The sequence below is a fragment of the Sciurus carolinensis genome, chromosome 11 (genome assembly GCF_902686445.1).
Source record: "Sciurus carolinensis chromosome 11, mSciCar1.2, whole genome shotgun sequence".
Taxonomy (NCBI): Eukaryota; Metazoa; Chordata; class Mammalia; order Rodentia; family Sciuridae; genus Sciurus; species Sciurus carolinensis.
Window position 1 is genome coordinate 67,018,434 of NC_062223.1, and position 23,754 is coordinate 67,042,187.

At 37.5% G+C, this 23,754-nt stretch overlaps 1 protein-coding gene and 1 non-coding gene across 2 annotated transcripts in view; both read right to left on the minus strand.

Annotated features, from left to right (window-relative positions):
* Nucleotides 1-23,754, minus strand: part of Znf143 (zinc finger protein 143) — a 67,932-nt gene that overhangs the window by 4,380 nt on the left and 39,798 nt on the right. The window contains 3 exon segments of the mRNA XM_047519072.1: nucleotides 14,958-15,119; nucleotides 17,724-17,872; nucleotides 21,550-21,777. Coding sequence (XP_047375028.1) covers nucleotides 14,958-15,119; nucleotides 17,724-17,872; nucleotides 21,550-21,777 — 539 coding nt within the window.
* On the minus strand, nucleotides 14,039-14,176 carry LOC124960831 (small nucleolar RNA SNORA2/SNORA34 family). The gene has a single exon (XR_007104154.1). It is a non-coding gene; the product is annotated as a small nucleolar RNA SNORA2/SNORA34 family (small nucleolar RNA).

The window sequence follows — 23,754 nt, forward strand, 5'->3', positions numbered from 1 at the left end:
TAAGTAATCCACTGTCAGAGAAGAAATGACCACAGAATAACATAATGTATCGAAATTTGTGAAATGAACCTAAAGCAATTCTTAGAGGGAAATTTGTAGCTTTAAATGCTTATATTAGGAAAAACATTAAATAATTTTAGTGTTTGTCTTATAACAACAGAAATAAGAGAGAGAGGAAAAAATTAAACCAAAAGTAAATAGAGCCAGGTGCATGCCTGTAATCCTACTAACTCAGGAGGATGAGGAGGAAGATCACAAGTTTGAGGCCAGTCTCAGCAAATTAGGCAGACCCTCAGCAACTTGATGAGACCCTATCTCAAAAAAAAAAAAAAAAGATTGAGGATGTAGCTCAGTGGTAAAGTTCCCTTGGGTTCAATCCCTAATCTTCCTGGCCCCTGCAAAGTAAACAGAAGGCCCAGTGTGGTGGCATTTTTCTGCAATTCTAGTTTCTTAAGAGGCTGAGCCAGGAGGATCACAGAGTTCAAAGGCAGCCTCAGCCAATTTAGTGAGGCCCTAAGCAACTCAGCAAGACCCTGTCTCTAAATAAATATTTAAAAGGGCTGGGGATGTGGCTCAGTGGTTAAGTACCCCTGGGTTCCATTCTTGGCAATAAATAAATAAATAAATGAATAAATAAATAAATAAATGTAAAAAGTAAATGGAAGGAAATAAAGTCTGAACAGAAATTAATGAAATAAGCCAGGTGCATGCCTGTAATCCCAGAGACTCAGGTGGCTGAGGCAGGAAGATTATAAATTTGAGGGATACCCTTGGCAATTTAGCAAAACCCCTATCTCAAAAGTCTACAGGGTATTAGAACAATACCATCAATTACTGGTACAGCACTTCTGGTACCATTACCAACACATATACACATACACAAACAATTTTAAAGAAAAATTAAAAGGTAAAGATTGTTCTAGATTTTTTTCTGAGAATGATTAATAGTAAAATTCATGAATCCCTAGAAAGATGATCAAGAAAAAGATACAAATTATCAGAATCAAGAATAGACAAGGGCTGGGTTGTGGCTCAGTGGTAGAGTGCTTGCCTAGCATGCATGAGACTGGGTTCAATTCTCAGCACTGAATATAATTAAAATAAAGGTTCCACTGACAACTAAAAAAAAAATTTTAAAAAGAATAGAAGAGCAACATCATTTCAGATCCTACAGACATTGAAGAATTAATAAGGAAATACTATTGAGTAATTTTGTGTCAATCAATAAAACTATTGATTACTGGTTTATATGTGCCACCACACCAGCATGGCTATGCAATTTTACATTTTTACCAGTGGATACTTTAAAGTTCCAATTTCTTTACATCTTTGCTACTTTTTTTTTTTTTGGGGGGGGGTTGTATAATAGTCATTCTAATGGAGGTGAAGGAAGAGCTCACTGTAATTTTGATTGCATTTCCCTAATGATTGATATTGACCATCTTTTTATAGGTTTATTGGCCTTTCTTGGGGGTAGTAACCAGGGATTGAACTCAGGGACACTCAGCTACATCCCCAGCCCCTTTTTTATTTTATTAGAGACAGGGTCTCACTGAGTTCTTAGTGACTCACTTTGCTGAAGCTGGCTTTGAACTCGAGATTCTCCTGCCTCAGCCTCTCAAGTCACTACTGGCCTTTTGTTTTAAATGTCTACTTAAGTCCTTTGTTCATTTTTAAGTTGGGGTTTTATTGTTGTGCAAATCAGAATATGATTTGCAAGTATTTGGAGGTTATCTTTTTTCACTTTCTTGGTAATATCCTATGATGCACAAAGCTTTTTTTTTTTTCTTCCACAGTGTTAGGGATTGAATCATGTTTAGGCAAGTGCTCTGCTGCTGAGCCACACTTTGACAAAACCCAATTGTTTTACTCAGGTTTTTCCCTGCTGCGACCAAAAGACCTGACCAGAACAACCTGCAGGGAAGGAAAGTTCACTTGAGGGCTCATGGTTTCAGAGGTCTTAGTCCATAGGAGGCGGATCCCATTACTCGGGGCTCTTCATGAAGGAAGAGTGTGGCAGAAGGAAACAGCTCACATAGAGATCAGAGGGCAGAGAAAGAGGTCTCTACTTGCCAGACACAAATAAATATCTCATAGCCACGCCCCCAATGAATCACTTTCTCCAGCCACACCCCACCTGCCTCCAGTTACCACTCAGTAACCCCATCAAGGATTAATTCACTGATTAATATAAGGCTATGTACAGCCCAATCATATCTACTCCAAACCTTTGTGCACTGTCTGACGTGAGCTGTTGGGGGACACCTCATATCCAAACCATAACACCAATTATTCTAGTTTCTCCCCTTTTTACTATCTATGCTTTTAGTGTCATATGTAAGAAATCATTGCCTAGTCCAGGTCATGAAGATTTTCATCTATTTTCTTCTAAGAGTTTTACAGTTTTAGCTCTTAAATTCAGATCTTTGATCCACCTCGAGATACTTTTTGTATATGGCATAAGGTAAGGGTACAGTTTCATTCTTTTGCATGTGGATATCCAATCTTCCAGTACCATTTATTGAAAAACTGTCCTTACTCCTTTGAATGGTCAATTTTTAAGACAGAGGCAGCAGGTATAAGTCAGTGGTAGAGTGTGTGCTTAGCATGCATAAGGCACTGGGTTTGCTCCTATGCACTGACTCCCCAAAATTAAGAATGAGAAACCCAATTGTGGGAGGGGAAGGGGGAAAGAAAGAGGAGGGGATTGAGTCAGGAAGGATTTCCCAGTGCATGCAGAGAAATAGCTGCAGCCAATTTAAGTATAAAAGTAATTCACAGGTTGAGTCCAAACATCCCAGAAGTTAACATTGCCCAAAGGCCTACCACTGCAGCAGAAGGAGTAGTGGCAGCATCTGGTCCTGAAGAGAAACCCCCACCCTTGTATTATTTCCTGTTGCTGGAAGCTGCCTGGTTTCATTCCATCTTTCTAAGCCTTAAGTCCTGATTAGTTTCCAGACCCACAACCTACAGACAGTCTACATAAGAATGCTTGCCTTAGGGTCAGACTTGCAATTGTAATTGATACAAGGTATATTTACCTAAGCTGGGCTATAAACCCATCCTGGAATCTTTGAACCATGGAAATGACTGCAAACTGATTAGGTGGGACCATCCTGTCCACAAGATAGCCTGAAGGCTAATACCTATGTTTTGTTTTGGTCTCTTTTAAAAAATAAAGGTATAATTAGCATATAGTAAAAATGAATGAAAAAAATGCATTAATGTTAGATAGTATGTTGAATTCTGACACTTAAATACATCTCTAAAACCACTATCTAAAACAAAATATGGAGTAATTTCTTCATATTCTACTGAATTTCCCTCCAAAATGGATTAATTCTATCCATAGATCATATAATTGTTCATATGTATCCTAGTGGAATTGCTATGTCATAGAGATGTTTGACTTTATTTTTTGGTACTCAGGATTCAACCCAAGAGAACTTTACCACTAAGTTATATCCTCAGCCCTTTTGATTTTTTATTTTGAGACAAGGTCTCACTAAGTTGCCGAGGCTGACCTCTATCTTGCAATCCTCCTGCGTCAGCCTCCCAAATTACTGGGATTACAGGTGTGCATGCCTGGCTAAATAGAATCATACAATATGTGTTCTGGTTGGAGTCGCTGAATCATAAAGTACAGGTTTTTTTGACTTTATAAGAAACTACCAAATGATTCTCAGAGATGGATGTTTTATTTTATACTCCCATTAGCTGCTTCACATCCTTGTCAACATTTGGTTTTAGATTTTAGCCACTGTCTTGGGTCTGAGATGGTATCTCATAGTGATTTTCATTTGTTCTTTCTTTCTTTCCTCCCTCCCTTCCTTCTTCTGTGCTGGGGATCAAACCCAGGGTTTCTGCTAGACAAGCATTCTACTGATCTACACCCTTAGTCTCTTATTTTGCATTTCTTTGATGACCAAAGATGTAAACATTTTTTTTTTCTTTTTTTGTCTTATAGGCCATTCATTGACTATATCTTCTTTGGGGACAAGTCTATTCAAATAAACAACAGAAATGATAGAATCATCTAGACATTTAAAAAGTTCATCTGGTATACCCACACATGCCTGTAATCCCAGTGGTCAGGGAGGCTGAGGCAGGAGGATCACAAGTTCAAAGCCAGCCTCAGTAACTTAAGAAGGCCCTAAGCAACTCAGTGAGACCCTGTCACTAAATAAAATATAAAAAAAGGCTGGAGATGTGGCTTAGAGGTTAAGTGCCCCTGGGTTCAATCCCCAGTACCCCCCCCCAAAATATATTTGTTGTTGTTCATTTTTAAAGGGCTGTCCATCTTTTTATTGTTGATTTGCAGCTGTCTGTTACATATTCTCAATGTAAGTCTGTTGTTAAACAGATGTATATATAGTGTGTCTTTTCCCTGTCTGAAAGATACCTAATCCTTACCTTACATTGTCTTCAGCGAGCAAAATTAACTCTAAATCCAATATATCTGGTTTTTTCCTTTCCTTTTCTTAGTGCCTCTTCTATTCTGTCCAAGAAATCTTTACCCTGAGGTTCAAAAATATTTGCCTCTCTTCTGGAAGTTTTATGATTCTGAGTTTTGCATTTCAACATAAATAAGACCTCTAACTTTGTTCTGTGTTTGAAGATTGTTTTTGCTAAGTCAGGCAAGGTGATGCACACCTGGAGTCCCAGGAGGCTGAAGTGGAAGAACTGCTTAAGCCCAGGAGTTAAGAGAACTGCCTGGGCAACATAGCAAGATTCTGTCTCCCTGTCTCCAAAAACAGACTGTTTTGACTTTTATAGCTTCTTTTTGCATTATCATGTGAATTTTCATCTCAGCTCATTCCAAGCCAGGTGGTATGGTGCACATCTGTAATCCCAGTGACTCAGGGGTCGAAGCAGGAGATTGCAAGTCTGAGGCCAGCCTGGCCAACTTAGTGAGACCCTGTCTCAAAAGAAGTTAAAAAGGGGGTAAGGGTATAGCTTGGTGGTAGACTGCTTCTCAAGCATGCAGGAGGCCCTGGGTTAAATCTCTAGTACTGTGGGGATGTATTGTTAAGGTAGTTCTGGGGACCATGACCCAGTCTTTGAAGATGAAATCTTTGAGATCAGTAGATCTGAGCTGGCTCAGAGACATTTCTTGCACAGGGGGCTAGAGTTAACTAGCTGGGTGTGTATGGCTTTGTTCTACTGTTTTTCTTTTGGGTTTGGGCGTATATCTTATCTCACTGAACGTAACCTCTATGTGGGCACAGACTGTCCCTTTCACCATTTTGCTCCTTGTATGTAATGCAGCTGATGTGAAATAAATACCTGTTGAAAGACTAGGCCCAAGGATTCTTTCTATGCTCCTAAAAATCTTTCTCTGATAGATGAGTTCATTTCAATTTTTTTTTTTTTTTTTTTTTTTTTTTTTGTACCAGGGATTGAACCCAAGGGTGCTTAATCACTGAGCCACATCCCCAGCCCTTTTTATATTTTATTTTGAGACAGGGTCTCACTGTTGCTTAAAACCTTGCAAAATTGCTGAGGCTGGTTTTGAATTCACAATCCTCCTGCCTTAGTCTCCCAAGTCTCTGGGAGACTTGACATCCATTTCAATCTTAATAGTAAGAAATGGGGAAACAAGATGGTGGAATAGAAGTATCCTTCATGTGACTCTGCAAGTGAGAAGAGTCAAGACAACAAAGGAGAAATCATATTCTGAGGAGAGAAAAAAAGTAAGAACTTTGGGAACCAATACAGTAGTGACAGGAAACCTAAACAACAAGGTTTAAGATAATTGAAAAGATAGCTTAAAGAAAAGTTGAAAGCAATTTGCAACAACCCTAGTTCCCTGGCCAAGGATAAGGAACACAACACTTCAAACACAATGTAAGTTAGAGAATGCAAACAACCTGGATTATAACAGCAGACCAGCAGTCCTGACTGTAAGAACTGTGGTTCTTAAAAGCTTTAAACCCATTTTTGAGATTCAGCCTGAAAGTGATTTCTCCTGCACAACAAGCTAGCTTACATTACATCATCACATCACTCAGCAAACTCTGAGTGCTATAACCAGGAGCCATACTGAGAAGGGTCATGTAGGGACTAAACTGCTCTAGGGATCAGCAAACTAGGAAAAATCAGAACTCCGAGTTCCTGCAGACACCCTTTGCTTTGACTGGGTGGGAGACAGTCATGCGAGACTGTCATGGTTTGGGAGAATGATGCAAACCTGAGAGGTTTAAACATCTGGAAGCACAGGCTGTGATGGGGAAGGGAATAGATGGCACAGCAGTTTGTGATTCTACCCTGTGATAAGGAGGCCATCACTTGTGGTTTCCCAAGGAGGCCAGGTCCAAGAACTCAGAGACCAGTGCTGGCAGAAAACTACAAGGCCAAGGTGGGCAAGCTATTCAATTCCTGTGTCCCCACTGAGCACAGAACTGGGAGTCTGATTGCTTCCTCAACTCTTGGAGGCATTCCCGGAATATACAATGGTTTGGTTATTTGCTATAGCTCCAGATGCACAGACTAGAAACCTCTGGACTGATGTGGTCCACATGCCACTGAACCTCAGTCAGCAAGAAGGGCTCTTGGTAACCCCAATGTTCACCATGCCAATGAGTGTAACATACAGTTTCCAGAAGGAATACAGGCCTGGTGCAGTCAGCATTTCCTTAACCTGCCCCGTGAGAAACTTAGGGCACACCTGCATACTCCCCAAACTTTGTTCTTATATGAGCCGAGAGGAACATAACAGGCTTCAGCTGCAGCACACTAGCCCCCATATCTGGTGGTCCAACATCAGAAGACCTGGAGAGAATTGTCAACAATCCAAGCACCTCAGTTGGGAGGAATTTTTGACTCTTTCCCTCTGCCCTCATCTATCCTATCTTTTATATTATTATTTAAGATATTTCTCATTATTTTTCTTACTTTATTTTATTTTAATGCTTTAATTGGATTTTTTTCTTCAAAATTTTCTTCTTTCTTCTGTTTCCTCCTCTTTACTATTCTGTTATCCTTCTTTTTCTTCTTCTCCCCGCCCCCCCTGTTGTACTAGAGATAAAATCCAGGACCTCACATAGGCTAGCCAAATGCTCTACTAATGAGCTACATCCCTGACTCTTTATTTTTCAAAAAAAATTTTTAGTTGGTGATAGGCCCTTATTTTATTCATTTATTTATATGTGGTGCTGAGAATTCAACCCAGTGACTCACACATGCTAGGCAAGTGCTCTACCACTGAGCCACAACCCCAGTCCATATCCCTGACCCTTAAGTCTTTTTATATTTATTTATTTATTTATGCTACCAAGATTTGAATCCAGGGATGATGCTTAACCACTAAGCCACATCCCAGCCCCTTTATTTTATCTAGAGACAGGGTCTCACTAAGTTGCTTAGGGGCTGGCTTTGAACATGCAATCCTTCTGCCTCAGCCTCCAGAGCCACTGGGATTACAGGCATGTGCCCTCACACCCAGCTTTATTTTGTGTTGACACTGTGTTTTGCCAAGTTGCCCAAGCTGGCCTCAAATTTGTGATCCTCCTGCCTCAGCCTCCTGAGTAGCTGGGAATACAGGTGTGTACCACCATGCCTGGTCCTTTTTTATTGTTATTGGTGTTGTGATTCTTGTCTTATTTTTTACTGTGTTTCTATATATAGTTTATTTTTATGTTGTTGTTACTGTTGTTTGTTTTCTTCTTTCTGAGTGGTCCTGGGGATTGAGTCTGGAACCCTGAGCACACTGGATGGGTGCTTTGTTACTGGGCTACAGCCAAGCCCAGCTGGGAGAAATTGTACCTTATTCCAGCCATGACCTCATCCCAATCAAACCTTGGTAGATACTTCAACTTAAAGAAGACCTGGTCCCAAGAAGGCATGGCTAAGGGGGTCCTGAAGTCCTGCTTCTGGACAGTCACCTTCAGCAAAGAGAGTAAAACAACAATTGTGGATATCATATCCATAAGGGACCTCAACATAGGTTGCTCCATACACTGCTGACAACACTGTAGGAATAACCACAGAGTGTATACCCCATATACTCATTTTTCTACAACACACTTGTCTGAACTACCAGAGGAACCCTACTCCTGTGAGGCCTACAAAGAAAGTGAATCCCTCAGCCTCCAATACAGAACACACTGTGTCAAAACCCACTAATCACAGCCAAAGAAACCATAGGAAAACTACATTATAAAGTTCATTTGCAAACTCAAAACTACTCAACAAACTGATATGCCAGGGCTCACTGTCAAGAGAAGGATGCTCACTAAGAAGAGCCTCACATAAAATTAGAAGAGATATCTATCCCAATATATGCTTAAATCTCAGCACAAAAAAATATGAAAAAACAAGGCAACATGACAACTCCAAATATTCATAACTCTAATAACTGATTCCAAAGATAATGAAAGGGATGAGATGCTGGACAAAGAATTCAAAAGAATGATTTTTTAAATGATTGAATTAAAAGATGATACAAATAAATAGCTGAATGAATTAAGGAAGATAGTGTAGGCATAAAAGAGCAATTCAATAAAGAACTGGAATTTCTGAAAAAGAACCAAAGAGAAATCTTAGAAACAGAGCTTAATAAGTCAAATAAAAAGCTTAGTTGAAAAAATCTCACAAATAGACTAGATCAAGTAGAAGAAAGAATATCACAGCTTGAAGACCATAAGCTTTGATATTATCATATTCAGACAGTAATGAACAAAATAAGAATGAACAGAACATACAAGATTTATTGGACATCATTAAAAACTAAGCACAGGGGCTGGGGATATGGCTCAGTTGGTAGAGTGCTTGCCTTGCAAGCACAAGGCCCTGAGTTCAATCCCCAGCACCAAAAAAAAAAAAAAAAAAAAAAAAAAACTAAGCACACATATAAATGAAATAGGCAAGGGAGAAGTATAGGTTAAAGGCCTCAAAAACTATAATGTGAAAGCAAAAAAAATCCTAAATCTTGTGAAAGATATGGACATGGAGGGATAGAAGGCATTTAGAACCCCAAACAGACATGACCAGAAAAGAACTGCTTTATGACATATTATAGTTACAGTGCCAAAAGTATAGAATAAAGAAATAATATTAAAAGCTGCAAGAGAGAAGCACCAAATCACATATAAAAGCAGACTTGTCAAAAGAGCAGCAGATTTCTCATCAGAACTGTAAAGGGTCATAGGGCATAGAATCATGTATTTTAATCCCTGAAAGTAAATAACTGCCAACATAGATTACTACATCCAGCAAAGTTATCCCTCAGAATTCAAGAAGAAATAATGATTTTCCAAGGTAAGTATACACTACAGGAACTAAACCAACATTACAGAAGACACTTGAAAGAAACCTACATCCTAAATAGGAAGCAAGATAAACAATCACGAGCTAATAGGAAAGAATAAATGTCATTAACAGAGTAGAGCACTAAATGAGAATTAGAAAAAAAAATCAGACATTAGAAAAACAAAACGGGGCTGGGGAGATAGCGCAGTCGGTAGAGTGCTTGCCTTGTAAGCACAAGGCCCTGGGTTCAATCCCCAGAAACTCCCCCCAAAAAAAAGGAAAAGAAAAAAGAAAAGAAAAACAAAACAAAATGACAGGAATTAGCATATACTTTTGCAGTAATAACCCTATATATAAATGGTCTTATTCTCCAATTAAAAGATGCAGACTAGCTGATCAAATTAAAAAAAAAAAAAAAAAGAAAGAAAGACCCACTGTGTGCTGTAATGACTCCCTGTAATCCCAGCTACTTGGGAAGCTAAGGCAGAATGATTAGTAGATTGAGGCCAACCTAGGAAGCTTATGGAGGCGCTCTCAAACTAAAAAATAAAAAGTGCAGGGGATATTGCTCAGTGGTAGAGGGCCCCGTATTCAATCCCCAGTACTGAAACAAAACAAACAAAACAAAACACATGATTAAATCAACAGATGCAGAAAAAGTCTTTGATAAACTCCAACATCCCTTCATGATAAAAGCCCTGAATAAACTAGATAAAGGATCATACCTCAATATAATAAGGCTGTATGTGACAGCCCCCCAGCCAACACCATACTTGAATGGGGAAAAAGTGAAAGAAAGCATTTCCCTATAATCAAGAATAGGACAAAGGGCACATGCCTGTAAATTTAGCAACTTGAGAGGCTAAGGCAGGAGAATTGCAAGTTCAAGACCAATCTCAGCAATTTAGGCCTAAGAAACTCTGTAAGACCTGCCTTAAAATAAAAAAAGGGCTGGGGATGTAGCTCAGTGGTAAAGCAACCTGGGTTCAATCTTTAGTACCAAAAAAAAAAAAAAAAGAAAAGAAAAGAAAAAGAAAGAATAAGCGTGTGCACTTTCACTACTCTTATTCAATATAGTACTTGATATTTTAGGTGGAGCAATCAGATGGGATTGCAAAAAAAGAAATGGGATACAAATGGAAAAGGAAGAAGTTAAATCATCCCTGTTTGCAGATGATAGAATTCTATACTTAGAAAATCCTAAGGACTCCACCAATGATTTTTAGAACGGATAAATTCAGCAAAGTAGCAGTATACAAAACCAATATACAGGGCTGGGGTTGTAGTTCAGTGACAGAGCGCTTGCCTAGCACGTGTGAAGCACTGGGTTTGATTCTCAGCACCACATTAAAATAAATAAGTAAAATGAAGGTACTGTGTCCATCTACAACTACTAAAACAAACAAACAAAATACAATATACAAAAATCAGGCCAGGGCTGGGGAGACAGCTCAGTTGGTAAGTGCCCTAGGTTCGATCCCCAGCACTGCAAAAAAAAAAAAAAAAAAAAAAAAAAAAATCAGGCCAGAAACAGTGAGGAGACCTAGACAGGAGGATCACAAATTTGAGGATGGCTCAACAACTTAGTGAGGCTCTCAGCAACTTAGTGAGACCCTGTCTCAAAATAAAAATTAAATTAAAAAGGGCTGGTGATGTGGTTCAGTGACAAAGTGCCCCTGGGTTAAATCTCCAGTACCCAAAACAAAAAACAAAAATCAGTAGTTTTTCTATACACCAATAATGAACTGTGAGAGAAAGAAATCAGGGAAAATAATCCCATTCATATTAGCACTCCCACATCAAAATACAAAAATACCTAGAATAAGCTTACCCAACAAAGTGAAAGACTTCTACAATGAAAGTTATAAAACAAGAAGAAAGAAATTGAAAGAAAGACACCAGAAGATGGAAAGACTTCCCATGTTCATGTACTGGGGAATTAATATTGTTAAAATGGCCATCCTGTGGAGTTGGTAAATATGCCCAGGCCAAACAGTCAGGCTGGATACATGGGCAGTGACTGCAAAAGAGTGAATTTCTACTGCACTTGCTTCAAATATGCTGATCTTAAGGGTCTAGATATACATTCTCTATTCACTGAACTTATCCAGGTGAATGAAGCACCCAAGATGGGCTGCTATACTTACAAAGTACATGGTCTTATTAGCCCATACATGAGGTCCCCTGCCATACTGAGATGATCTTTACTGAAAAGGAACAAATTGATCCTAAGCCAGAAGAGGCTGCACAAAAGAAAAAGAAATCCCAGAAGAAACAAAAATTCATGGCACTGGAATAAATTCAGCATAAAAGAAATGCAAATAAAAGTAAAAAAAAAAGTCATACTAATCAAAAGGTTGTCTACAGAATCAATGCAATCCCATCAAAATACCAAAGACATTTTTAACACACACACACACACACACACATACAAATCAACCCCTAAAATTATATGGAAAGAACAAAAGGCCTTGAACAACTAAAGAAATCCTGAGCCAAAAGAAAAACAAAACAAAGAACAAACAAAAACCAATATTGGAGATATATAATACCTTATTTCAAAATATACTACAGAGTCACAGTAACCAAAACAGCATAAAACAGACATGTGCCACCAGATGTATTGACATAGACCTATAATACCAGCGATTCAGGAAGCTGAGTGAGGTAGGAGGATTTCAAGTTTGAGTCCAGCCTCAGCAACTTAGTGAAGCCCTAAGCAACTTAGTAAAAGCCTGTCTCAAAATAAAAAATTAAAGGTTGGGAATGTAGTTTTGTAGTAAAGCACTCCTGGGTTCAATCTTTGGATTCAATTCCAAGTATAAACAAAACAAACAGAAAACAGACATGTAGATCAAAATACAAAAGGGAAGCAAAAATAAGCCCATATCCCAAACATCTGCTTCTCAAAAAAATTGCCAAAAGCACATCAGAGAAAAATCAGCCTCTTCAACAAATGGTGCTGGAAAAACTGGAAATCCACATGTAGAAGACTAAAACTAGATCTCTATCTTTCACCCTGTATAAAATGAACACAAGGCTGGGCCATGGTGGCGCACACCTGTAATTAAAGTGGCGCAGGAGACTAAGGCAGGAGGATCACAAGTTCAGAGCCAGTCTCAGCAACTTAGGGAGGCCCTAAGCAACTCATCAAGACCCTGTCTCTAAATTTTTTTTAAAAAAGGATCAAAGGCCTTAATGTAAAATCTGAATCTGATAATATTAGAAGAAAACATATGGAAAACGCTTCAAGATACTGGCACAAGCAATGACTTCCTGAATGGGACTCCAACAGGCCAGGAAATAACAGCAAGAATTGGCAAATCAAATTATATCAAATTAAAAAGCTTCTGCAAAGGAGAAGAAACAATCAACAGAGTAAAGAAACAACTATAGAATAGGAGAAAACTTTGCTAGCTATTCATGTGATATAGGATTAATATCCAGAGTATATAAAAAATTCAAGAATAGAAAAAGAATAATCCAATCAATAAATACACAATGATCTGAACAGATATTTTTCAAAATGTGTACAAATGGCTATGTGAAAAAATGCTCAACATCTTTGGCCATCAGAGAAATGAACATGAAAATATGCTGAAGCCAGCAAAGTGATGCATGCTTATAATCCCAGCACTCAGGAGGTTGATGGTAGGACGATCCTAAGTTTGAGGCTCGCAAGACCCTATCAAAATAAAAATCAAAAAGGCTGAGGATATGCTCAGTGGTAGAGCTCCCTGTGTTCATCCTCCATACCACAAACAGAACAAACAAAAAGTAACAAATGCTGGTGAGGATGTGAAGAAAAAGGAATCTTATACACTGTTGGTGGGAACATAAATTAGTATAGCCATATTAAAAACACTAAGGAAATTCCTTAAATTAAAAACAAAACTACCATGATTCAGCTATAACAACACTCCTGGGGGTATACCTGAAGGAAATGGAGTCAGCATACAAAAAAGATCCCTGCATATCCATTTACTGTAGCCAAGACATGGAATCAGCCTAGGGTGCTGATCAATAGATGAATGAATAAAATAATATGGTATCTATGCACAATGGAATATTAAAAAATTCTCATAGAAGAGAATGAAATCCTGTCATTTGTAGCAAAATGGATAGAAATGGAGGCATCATGTTTAAATGAAATAAGCAAGACACAAAGGACAAGTATTGTATGTCTTCTCTCATATGTGAAAACTAAAAAGAAAAAAATACATGATCTGAAAATAGAAGAGGGACTATTAAGGAAGAGAGGGAACAGAGAGAAGAGGGGAGAGAGGTGAAGACAGGGAAGGTAGATATGATGAAAGCATAATATATGCATGTATGGAAATGACACACTGAAACCCATGAATCTGTACAATTACAATGTGTTTAATAATTATAATAAAAACAAAAAAATATGTATGTTGAGTTTATTTAATTCTTTTTGTGGCACTAGGGATTACACTCTACCACTACACTACAGCCCTACTGCCCCCACCTTTTTAAAGGATATTAACAATGCTAATCTTTTTAAAATACCTTTATTTACTCATTTTTTTAAATGTGGTACTAAGGATAGAACCCAGTGCCTAAAGGCAAGTACTCTACCACTGAGCCACAAACCCAGCCCCCAGCCCCTTTTATTTTTATTTATTTATTTTTGGTAATAGATTTAAGAGCATTATACTTCTAATGAACGATCAAATGAAAGATCTAGAGATAAATATGTATGGATATAATGGAATCCTAGTACTAAGACCACAAATAAGACTTGGCCCACATCTACTTCCAATGACTCAGATGTTTCTTTCGAATGAATTGATCATTAAATTTCCAAAGTTCTGAAAATGGCCAACAGACTATAGAAAGACATCTGTTTAGGTACCTGCTCAGAACCACCAGTTTCAACAACCTGCTAGCCTTGATTCAGGTACAAATTATTTTTAATTCTGAGACAGGGTCTCACTGAATTTCCCTTAAACTTGCAATCCACCTGCCTCAGTGTCTTGAGTGCTGGTGCACACCACCAAACCCAGCTTATTGTTAAGTTTAAAAACAAGATGCAGAAAAGTATCATTTACTGTCATTTAAAAAAAGAAAGAAGGGAAGGCAAACTATTATTTGTATATGCTTAAAAAATTACTAGAAGAACACGCAAGAGATTACTAAAAGTGAATTATCTGTAGGGGCAAGAACTGAGTAGAAAAGAGGCAGGGATGGGAGAAGACTTCTCACTATATACCTGTATATATATTTTTTGACCTTTTTTTTTTCTGGGGTAGTGCTGGAGGTGGAACCCAGGGCCTCATGCATACTAGGCAAGGGCTGTACCACTGAATTATATCCCTGCTCCTATATATATACAAGTAAATTTTTCAAATGAATTAATTTAAGTATATGATGATGATGATGCTAATAAGAAGAGCTACCAGTGAGGAACACTTAATATATAGCTGGGCTGAGTACTTTACATGCATTATCTCATTTAATCCTTATATCAACCTATGGGGCAGATGGAACTCACTCCAATTAAAGATGAGCGAAAAAAACAGACTCTGAGGGGTTAATTAGGCAAGAAATTGCAAAACTGGATTCAATATGAAGTTGTATGCCTAACCACCATCCTATATATTTGTGTAACAAATTTTTTTTTCCATATGTGTAACAGTTTTAATATGGGTATATGTATTGACTGATATACAGACAAAGGTAATTACCTGCTGCCCTTCTGAACCCTCGGCGGTGACCATAGCAACAGAGTGTGTTCCTGCTGAAGAGATGACTGCGTCATGAGCAGGTACTGTGATGGGTGTTGCCATCCTGCGTACCATTGTGATGGTGTTGCCAATGGCCTGCATGTCAGCTTGAGATATGTTGACCTGTAACACAGTGCCTTTTACAAATCAATGCTTCATGTTATATTTGGCAATCTTAGTTAGGACTGGGCCTAACCCTTATAAAAGTTTACTCTGTGGAAGCAAATACACCTTTCATAATTGAGTAAATTCTTCTAGTCATCAGACAAATCAATCTTTTTCTTTTCTTTCCTTTTTTTTTTTGGCACTAGAGGCACAGAGGCACTTTACCACTGAGATACAGCCCCAGCCATTTTACTTTTTATTTTTGAGACAGGGTCTCACTAAGTTGCTAGGACATTGCTAAATTGTTGCAATCCTTCTGCCTCAGCCCTGAGTCACTGGGATTACAGGCATTTGCTACTGTGCCCAGCAGTGTTCTTTCTTTTTTTTTTTTTTTAAATACCTTTATTTATTTATTTTTGTGTGGTGTATGTCTCACATGTGCTAGGCAAGTGCTCTCTACCACTGAACTACAACACCCCCCCAGCCCCCCAGCAGTATTTCTTTAAATGATCTCTTCCTCTCCATCCCTGTTGCTAATTAAGAACCTTATTTTTCTCTCATCTGAATTTCTTCAGTATCCAACTCCTTTCCAGTATCCAGCATAACTGTTTCCTAACCATCCTCTACCTTAACACCTTTCTAAAACAAAGCAAATCAAGTCTCATTATTCTACTTGCTTAAATCCCCAGTTATTTCCTATTCCCCAATGTCCAGACTTCCTCTATGGCAATCTTTTTTTTTTTTTTTTTTTTTTTTTTTTGTGGTGCTAGGGATTGAACCCAGGGCTTTGTGCTTGCAAGGCAAGGCAAGCACTCTACCAACTGAGCTATATCCGCAGCCCCTCTATGCTCTACGGCATTCTTGACCTTTCATGATCTAGCCTTTACCAACTTCCCCAGATCATCTTCCACTGCTTCCAAATCTGTATCTGACTCTCCAGTCACAAATGATTCTCAGTCCTAGACAGTCAATTCTATTTTATTTTCATGACTTTGTCCTTCCCTTCATTCTTAGCATGGCAAGCTTATGAAAATTCTTCAGGAATCAACTGAATGATTATTCTCTATGACAGTCTCCAAGATTCCTTACTTTCTACTCTAGGTTACCATACCATTTTATATGCCCATCAATTATATATCCCTCATTATGAGAAACTGTTCATTTTAGAAATGGCTCTCTCCTAGACTGTAATATTCCCTTTCCTGTATTCCCAGTATTGTGTACCAAAATGTCTGGCATGGAGTAGATGGTCAATAAATGTCTGTTGTTTGACTGACGGAAGGAATGGAAAGGAATGGAAATCTAATTACTGAAGGAAATGGGAAGGTTGAATCTAGAAGAAATACAACATTGGGATAGGGAATACAGTTGTTTTGGAATTTAAGAGGGATTAGATTTATTCCGTATGGTCAAAAAGGAACCATGAATTGACAATACAGGGGTGGGTACCCTATAAATATTAGCGTTATCCAACGATGGAACAGGCTGCCTCTTAACAAAGAGGCTAACCAAGCTCAGTAGAGGCTATTTCAGAGTTTCTGTAGAAGGGATTTCTCCTGTATAGGGAGGAAGGGTAGATTAAATGAGGTCCAGAGGTCCTCTGTATGTGATGATCTCATTCAAGAAAAAGTATTAGGGCTAATGAATTAAAACTAGGTTAAGTAAATATGTTTAATCTTACATGCCAGTCAGTGGGCAGAGTACTGTGTAGAATTCACAATGTCAAAGTGGGGGTTGGGGGGACAAGCATGTGATGGTATGAATGCTTTGTATTATTCAATCCTGAATATGTTCTGCCACCTACCTAACATTGGTATGTTAACAGTTATCAAAACTGTTAAAAGGGCAGATTAATTATGGAAGGTAAAGGTCTAAAAGAGATGAATAAGGAGTGAGTTAACCATAGAAGAGATAGATAAAGAAGCACATTATACCCCAATGTTCCTATTTCCCCAGGTACTAAGAAAACCTTGGCTAGAACTCAAAAATAAATCAAAGTTGAATTATTTTAAGCTAGTAGCATCTAGAAAACAATGACAAGTTTGGCTTTCAGAGAGAAGCCATTATACTGTGCATTTTCTGGGGAAATCAAGATATCTGTTCTATTAATTCTGTGAAGCTAGTTGAGTAAACTTCCATGATTCCTGGAAAGGAGAGTACCACAGTTTGGAAATTTGTTTGCCTGTCACTTACTTCCCAGGATCTTTTAATGAGTCCATCATATCCTGCTCACCTCAGCCAACCTCTGCTGTTTTCTGAGTCTCATCTCTTGGACCTAATTAGCCACCAAATCTATCCCTTCTCAGATCTATGCTTCAATGGATCCATTACTTTTCAAGCCCTCAGTTTCCTTGTGGTTCTGACCTTAATCACCCCTCACCTTTGAGCTATACCAGTAACACACCATTCAGATTTTACAGGGACGGAAACATTCTCTCTCTACTAAACACACTGCATGTAATCTCTTTCAGCAGGAGATACGTTACTGCCTGCCTACAGGTTGAAATTCAACCTTTTGTTCCTTGACATTTCAAGCTTTCTTTAATGAGAACCTGAACTGTCTTTCAAACCCTGTTGAAAAGAAATATGATTTAACTTGATTAGCTTTTGGTAGATACTTACATGCTGGGTCCCATCCTGGGATATGAGTGTAACTTGTTGACTCAACCCAGACTGGGTTACTGTGGCTACTTGTGTGGATACAACATCATCTCCTTCTACACCTGTAACATATGTGATCTGGGACCCTTTAAGAACTTCTTCACCTTGACCTGTTTGAAAATAAATAAATAAAATGACTTTATTATAACCAACTAAACTGTTAAGAAAACTGAGACTATTTTAAATATTAAAGAGAAAATTATATAAAATTTATATATAGTATATTCTAAATCATTACAAAGGTTTCTAGGACCTCCTTCTACTTCCTCCACCTGTACTTTTTCAAAGCCAAACCAAATCGTATCAGACCAAATCAAACCTTTCCCATCAAATTTAAGTTTTCTAATTTTTAGGGACCTCTTTTTAATTCTTAGTTGGAATAATTATGTGATACTGTGCATATGTGTTGGGGAAGGGAGGGGAGAAACTCTACAGAAAGACTAGCAAATAATCATTCAATACAGCAAGAATGCACTAAGTTCTTGGAGTCACTTAAGAGGTCATACAAGTTGGGGAGCGGGGTGAGAATAGGAATGACATAACTTTGGACATAACTTTCCTATGTTTATATATGAATACACAACCAGGGGCTAGGGTTGTGGCTCAGTGGTAGAGCACTTGCCTAGTACATGTGAGGAACTGGTTTGATGTTTAGCACCACAAAAAAATAAATAAATAAAATAAATGTACTGTGTCCATCTACAACTAAAATATTAAAATATATTATATATGTGTGTGTGTGTGTGTGCGTATGAAGAAAGGACCAGTATAATTCCACATCATGTACAAGTACAAGAATGGGAAGTTATATTCCATGTATGTACAAAACGTCAAAATACATTCTACTGTCATGTATAACTAAAAAAAAAACAAAACAAGTCATAAAAGTAATAGAAGAATCTTCATAAACATTAACCACAAAACGAGCATAGTTTGCAAACACAATCTACTGACTTAGTCTTTAACACAAGTGACTGATTGTAACTTATCAGTAAACAATGACATCATTGTGTAAAGCCAATGTAATGACTGGGTGAGGTTAATCATTTAAGAAGTAATAGAAAAGGAACCTCCTCACTTCTTTTTATTTTACAAAGAACTAGCAAGTAAACAGCAGTTTTAAGTCATTACTACTATACTTGGCAACCAGGGAGATTACTGATCTCTATTCTTGCAACATTTTCCACCTCACATGAAGCGAGAAAGAAAGCAAAAAAATATTTTCCCTTCAAAGAAGTACTCTAGGGCTGGGGTTGTAGCTCAGAGGTACAGAACTCACCCAGCACATGGTAAGGCCCTGGGTTCAATCCTCAGCACCACATAAAAATAAATAAATAAAAACATAGAGGTATTGTGTCCATCTACAACTAAAAAATATATATAAATATATATATATTTATAATATATATATTTATATATATTAATATATATAAATATTATATATATATTTATATATATATATATATTTTTTTTTTTTTTTTTAAAGAAGTACTCTACAAGTCTTCCCAAAGACAGTAGGTTGATGCATGCATACACATGGCTATAGTCATCAAGGTACCATTTCCATGATAGCATGACTTCATTCTTTTTTGTTCTTGTTCCACAGCTATTTATATACCATTATTCCAATCGGTTACAAACCCAGGGAACCATGTGAAAGGAAACAATTCTAAACTTATTCTTAGAAAAGAATTCTCCCCTCCCCTCTTTCTCCTCTCTCTTTCTTTCTTCCTTCCTTCTTTTCCTTTCCTTTTCCTTCTTTCTTTTTGTACTACAGATTGAACCCAGGGGTGCTTTACCACTGAGCAACATCCCCAGCCCTTTTTTTTTGTTTTAAATTTTAAGACAGGGTCTCACTAAATTGCTTCGGGCCTCCTCACTAAATTGTTGAAGGTGGCCTTAAACTTGCAATCCTTCTGCCTCAGCCTCCAGAGTTGCTGGTTTACAGGCTTTAGCTACTGTGCCCCAACAGAGTTTAGATTTTCTAAAAAAACTAAGTAATCACAAGTTCAAGCCAGCCTCTGCAATTTAGGGAGGTCCTGTCTCAAAATTTAAGAGGACTAGAAATGTAGCTCAGTGGATTCAATTCTCAGTACTGGAAAAAAACCCAGGAATTTCTAATAATATGAAATATTAACATATAAGAAAGATTTTAAAGACCAAGCATGGTGATACACGCCTGTAATCCCAGGGATTCAGGATTCTGAGACAGAATTGCAAGTTTGAGGATAGCTTTGGCAACTTATCTTGACCCTATCTCAAAAAATAAAAAGAAATGGGGTATAGTCAGTGGTAGAGCACCCCTAGGGTCAATTTCTGGTACCTTGGGGGGGGGGGGTACGACGAAGAAAGAAAGAGATTAAGGGCTTAAAAAGTGTAAGAGTTTGACATCATTAAAACCTGTTTTCTAACTAGATTGAGCAGTGGTAGTATCTATTTACTTCTTTCTTCTTGGAACTTTTCAAGTATACAGTACATTACTATTAACTGTTGCCACCATGCTATACAATAGATTGTCAGAACTTATTTCTCCTAACTAAAATTTTGCACCCTTTGACCAATATCTCCTTAAGTGTTATAACATCTAACTATGCATAGTTGCAATGTTTTGGCTTGAAAATAACTCAGGACTCAAGATTGAAGGAATTGTTTTCATACTATCACCTGACAAATACCTGAAAGGAAAAAATAGAATTTCAAGAAATCATTTGAACAGGTGATTATTCTTTCCTGATATCTCCAAACAACTTTTTCGACCAAATATTTTTAAATATTTTAAAAATGTGAAAAGATGTCTTCAAATTTTCAAATTTACTTATTTCATTTAGGAAGTACTAAATGAAATGGTAATACAACCTATGTTTTGCTTTGTGTTTGACAAAAACCCACTTTACCTCTTTTCCTCTGCTTAATTATTTAACTGAAATCACTAAATGTAATTTTTTTCTTTTTTTCTTTTTGGGTACCAGGGATTGAACTCAGAGGCACTCGACCACTAAGTCACATCCCCAGCCCTATTTTGTATTTTATTCAGAGACAGGTCTCACTGAGTTGCTTAGCATCTTGCCATTGCTCAGGCTGGCTTTGAACTAGCTATTCTCCTGTCTCAGTCTCCCAAGCCGCTGGGATTACAAGCATGTGCCACTGCAGTCAGCTGAATGTAATTCTTTAAAATATTTTTTCAAAGTTTTTTGCTTATTGAAATGAGTTATTTTGTTTCTTGCAATATACCTAATAGCACCTGAATTAATGAAGAATTATTTGGAGCACTTCTCTAATCTTACCATTAAGACCAAAATCCTTATTGAACCCAAATCATCTAGCTGCCCCTACTTCACTCTCCAGCCTCACTTCAGATCACATTCCCAGGCAGAACCACCACCCTGACCAGGCTTCTTTCAGTTATCTTTAATTTACTTTGCTCTTTCCAATCTCACTGCTTTTTGAATGCCCTCTACTTGAAAGTTCTCGTCTTTGCTGTTTCCCTTCCCCGCAACCCCTGCTTCTCACCTAGTTAAGCCTACGTGAAGATCACCCTCCAGATCCTCTCCAAACACCATTTCCTCAGGGAAACCTACACCCTCCCAGATAAGACCAAGTTCTTCTCTTCACAACCCAGAGCTCTAGTACCTTTCTTCAATAGTACTTTTCACAATTACAAATTGTATGTTTGTGTGATTATATAAATGAAACTTTATGATTTGAGAAAATGTTACGAATCATCAATTATATTCATAGTTCTTTGATTCTCAAACTCAGAAACAGATATAACGGACAACAACCTCACCTGGGGGAGGCTCAAAGAAGGCTTCTTGCTCCTCCTCAATGGGCTCAGTGTCATTGTGGGCTGTCCGTTTGTGCATAGCCAGCGTGGAGATCTGCTTGTATGTCTTACCACAGTGATTACAGTTGTATGGTTTGGAGTGAGTGTGAACGACATGGTGTTTGTACAAACTAGAATATTCTGTAAACCTTTTGTCACACCCAGGAACTGTACAAACATATGGCTTTTCCCCTAAGAAAAGAAGAGCACACAAAAATGTCATATTTTACATAGGTAGACAAACTTATTCCATTATGGGGTGGAGGACCTCTAAACATAAACAGTTCCAAATCTGGGCTGGGGATCAGTAATGAAGTGCTTACCCAACATAGCAACATACACACATAAAGCTTGCCAAATCCTTTCATATCCTGCCATAAGCTAGGCAGCACATAAGGGAAAAACTCCATAACTATGATTTTGACTTGGCTCAAAAGGTAGTCTACATCCTGAGTGTTGTCCTTGAGCATAAATCCCAATGTTCCCTTAATTCCAAGAGATGAGAAAATTAAGGATAAAGTTGCTACCCAGTTTAACTCTAACTTTGATGAAACTATAATTTATTGTTTCCTGTAACTAGATAGGTATTTATTAATACTATACTAATAATAACAAATGCAAGTATTATTATAACTAACGCAGTTTACCCAAAATGTTTTATAAAGATAATGAAAAGGAATTTTCTAAAAAGTCTATGGACAAGTTGGACATGTCAATATTCAACTATATATCTAAATACATCTAAAAGGATATCTATGTTTTAACTTCACTCGACTTCATAGATATAATCAAAAGCTATTCTTTATTAACCAATAGCAAGTAGGCAGGACAAATGGAAGTAAAACCTATTAATTCCTATTTTATGGAACAATCTGAAAACACTATGAGCAGTACATATTTTTAGAACCTTTTATTATGGAAAATTCCAAACTTACACAAAAGTAGAGAAACGGTATAACAAAACTCCATGTACCAATCACTCAGCTTCAACTATTAACTCATGACCTTTATTATTTCATCTATTTAGTACATATTTCTCCCTTCTTTCTACCCAGGATTGTTCTGAAACAGTTCCAGATAAATTCCATATTATCAGTAAGTGTGTGGGATTATGTATTTGAAAGATGGGTTCTGTTATTTTTAAACAAAATGTAAATAAAATTAAAAATAATTACTTAATGTCATAAAATATCTAGATAATGCTAGTATGTGGTGGTATAGGGACCTAAAACTGAAAGCAAACTGGAAAAAATTAACCTAAATATCATTTAAATGAATACTTTTATCCACACTGAAAGGGCTGGGGCATGGGGAAAATAAATTATTTCCAAGTAACTTTTTTTTTTTTTCCCTGTAGTGGTAGATGGACAGAATGCCTTTATTTGTTATATGGAGCTAAGGACCAAACCCAGTGCCTCACATGTGGTAGGCAAGCACTCTGCTGCTGAGCCATGCCCCAGCACCTCAAGTAACTTTTACATATAGTATTTAACTAATATTTTATATATAATATTTAACTAATACCCTCAATCTTGGGCTAGGTGGCAAGGATGAGGGGAAGAATTGCAAAAAACCTTGAACTCTTCAGTAGGCTTGTGCATTGTAGTGGTATGAGTGAAGTGATACTAAAACTATTATAGCTATAATTAAAGACAGAAAATGAGTAAATATTTCAATGTTATAGAACCCAGGGTTCTCAGTGTGGAAGATCACACAAATATGGAATGGGGAGGAAGAGCCCTGTGGGATGAACTGGAATTGGAAGTATTAGTGTAAACTCTTCATTTCTGATGTGCACGCAAGCATAGAGATGCATGTTCCAGTTAATTCTTATAACTTCCTTGTTTAACTGCATTTTTTTCCCATGACTTTAACCACAGTAATACCACCCACAGTAAAATCTCTCACTAAAATAATACAATGTTGGGCCTGGGGCTGTAACTCAGTAGCAGAGCACTTGCCTAGCATGTGTGAGGTACTGGGTTGGATCCTCAGCACCACATAAAAATAAACAAAATAAAGGCAGTCTGTCTATCTACAACTACAAAAAATTAAAATAAATAAATAAATAAAATAATACAATTTTAAGTTTTAGACAGGAAACTAATGGAAGATGGTTTCCTGTCCTCTTCCCAACATCCATTTTCAAAGGAGACAGTATTAAGTTCT